Here is a 2,460-nt window from a genome sequence, read left to right on the forward strand (position 1 = left end):
ACGACGATAACGACAGCGATGACGAGGACGCCGTTACTGCGGCACCGTGTCCGACATCGAATGGTTCGACTGTTGGAAGGCCTTCAGATTTAGCTCGGCTTTGTGCTCGCGCGCGATGTGCCGTCTCACGGTGTTGTTCCGCGTGAACGTCCGCTGGCAGAACGGGCACGGCACCCTGATACCTTGGTGGCGTTGCCGTATGTGGGCGCGCAGGTTTGTCTCGTAGCCGTACAATTTCTCGCAGTCCGGACACTTCAGTTTCTTGCCTGAAATCATGGGAACGGGGATATTCCGTTATTTTTATCTCAAAGTGTTAATGGGATTTTTGTAATAGTTACTTATATATAGGTTACTGATATATAGGTATATAGTTTAAATATTTTAATATTAAAATTGAGATGTAAGAAATTTTATTTGGGGATAAGGAACGAGGTTTTTGGAGATGATTAATTATTTTTTAAAAAAAGTAAATTTGAAATAAGTGCTTGGAAAATTTAATATTGATTTTGAAAATAAGAATAGATGATATTTTTTTAAGTTTTTTTCTAATCTAATCGTTATTTTGATCTCAAAGTGTTAATTTTTGTAATAGTTACTTAACTCGTTATTGATATTAGGTTTATAGTTTTAATATTTTAATATTAAATTGAGATGTAAGAAATTCTATTTGAAGATAGGGAAGTTTTTGCAAATAATTAATTATTTTTTTAAAAAAGTAAATTTAAAATAAGTCCTTGGAAAATTTAATATTGATTTTGAAAATGAGAATAGATGATATTTTTTAAAATTTTTTTCTAATCTAATCGTTATTTTGATCTCAAAGTGTTAATGGGATTTTTGTAGTTATTTAACTTGTTACTGATATTAGCTATATAGTTTTAATATTTTAATATTAAATTGAAATGTAAAAAATTCTATTTGGGGATAGGGAACGAGGGTTTTGCAAATGATTAATTATTTTTTAAAAAAAGTAAATTTAAAATAAGTCCTTGGAAAATTTAATATTGGTTTTGAAAATGAAAAAATGATATTTTTTTAAGTTTTTTTATCTAACCTATTCAAAGTTTAGAATATTGCATTTAGATATTGTGAATATATATATAAAATGTATGAAGTATTTTTTAAATAAAATTAAAAAAATAAATTATTATGAAGCAATTTAATAATTATTGTTACAAAATTTGTATTAATAATAAATTAATATTATTATAAATTAATATAACATATTAATATAAATTATTATTATTAATATAAATTATTAATAATAAATTGTAATTCTAGAAAAATGATGTAAAATTATCTAAAAAATTAAATAACAGATACATATAGTTGTTCTAAATAGAAAAACGATTGTTTTAATCTTTGCTCGACTTGTTTTACGGAATTCGTGTAATTTCCGGTTTATTCTGGCTATCTAATTTAATACATTTGCATATAGAAGAAATAATAGCCGAAATATTTTTCTTAGAAAAAGTATTTTTTTGGAAGAATTTTCTAATTTTCGTCATTTTATTAGATCAAGAATATCATACAAATATTGTATTACAATCTTTATTTGGATCGTTATAAAAGTCTTCTTCAAGCATATTTTTAATAAATTTGTTAATGCTCATGAAATATATTATATGTTATTATTATTATCATCTTGAATTTGTTCCTTAATTATCTTATTATCTCTTATTAAAAAATAATAATTTTTTTTATTAATAATGTTAAATTAAGTTAGTAGAATATGTCAATATTCATGAATGAATAATTAAAGAATGCATAACAAATACTTTTTTGTCAATTCTGTTCATGAAATTCATTACAAATTCATGATTTAATTATATATATATATACTTTTAAATGATTACAACTTACAACATTTGTATAATAGTGAATAATTTTTTAAGAAAATTTAAATATATTAAAGAAAAATTAAAGATCTTAAAAATAATGAATAATTTATATCAACAAATTTTCAAACCTAATTTATTCAAAAAAACGAGGCCACAAAGAATTTTATTTATTCCATGTTTTCATTTTATTTTTCAATCTTCCTGCCTCCATTTATACCACGAATCACCATCCTGTATTTTTTTTTAAAATTAAAAATTTTTTATACTTAAATTTCAAAACAAAACCATCGAATCGATGAACAATTTAAACGTTCAAACAAAGAAAAAAAGAAAGTTTCTCCCATCCCAAATCTCTATAAGGTCCGCAGCCGGGGTTTGCGCGTGCGATCATCTCGATAATGGAGCGCGTGCACGCGTCTAGTAGCACGCGGATCGTTCCTCTTTTTCGGTGGATAGCGGGTTAAAAATAGAGTTGGGCCATCCTAGAAAAAGTAAACGGGGCCGTGGGGCTCGATTTCGTGCAGCTGACTATGAAATTCACGAAGGATCGCTGCCCGAAGACAAAGGCGGACCGAACAGGCCGCGCGAAACTGGCAAGGGAGTGGAGGGAGGGGGACAG

At 27.5% G+C, this 2,460-nt stretch overlaps 1 protein-coding gene across 2 annotated transcripts in view; it reads right to left on the reverse strand.

Moving 5' to 3' along the window:
- Nucleotides 1–6: 6 nt before the first annotated feature.
- The window catches only part of LOC102680993 (zinc finger protein chinmo), a 59,433-nt gene continuing 56,979 nt past the window's right edge, over nt 7–2,460 (reverse strand). For both annotated transcript variants that reach the window (XM_006618816.2, XM_006618814.2), the window contains exon 7: nt 7–266. In XM_006618816.2, the coding sequence (XP_006618879.1) occupies nt 34–266 (233 nt within the window). In that variant the 3' untranslated portion in view covers nt 7–33. The remainder of the gene's footprint in view (nt 267–2,460) is intronic.

This window comes from Apis dorsata, unplaced genomic scaffold (assembly GCF_000469605.1).
Source record: "Apis dorsata unplaced genomic scaffold, Apis dorsata 1.3 scaffold_376, whole genome shotgun sequence".
NCBI classification, from domain to species: domain Eukaryota; kingdom Metazoa; phylum Arthropoda; class Insecta; order Hymenoptera; family Apidae; genus Apis; species Apis dorsata.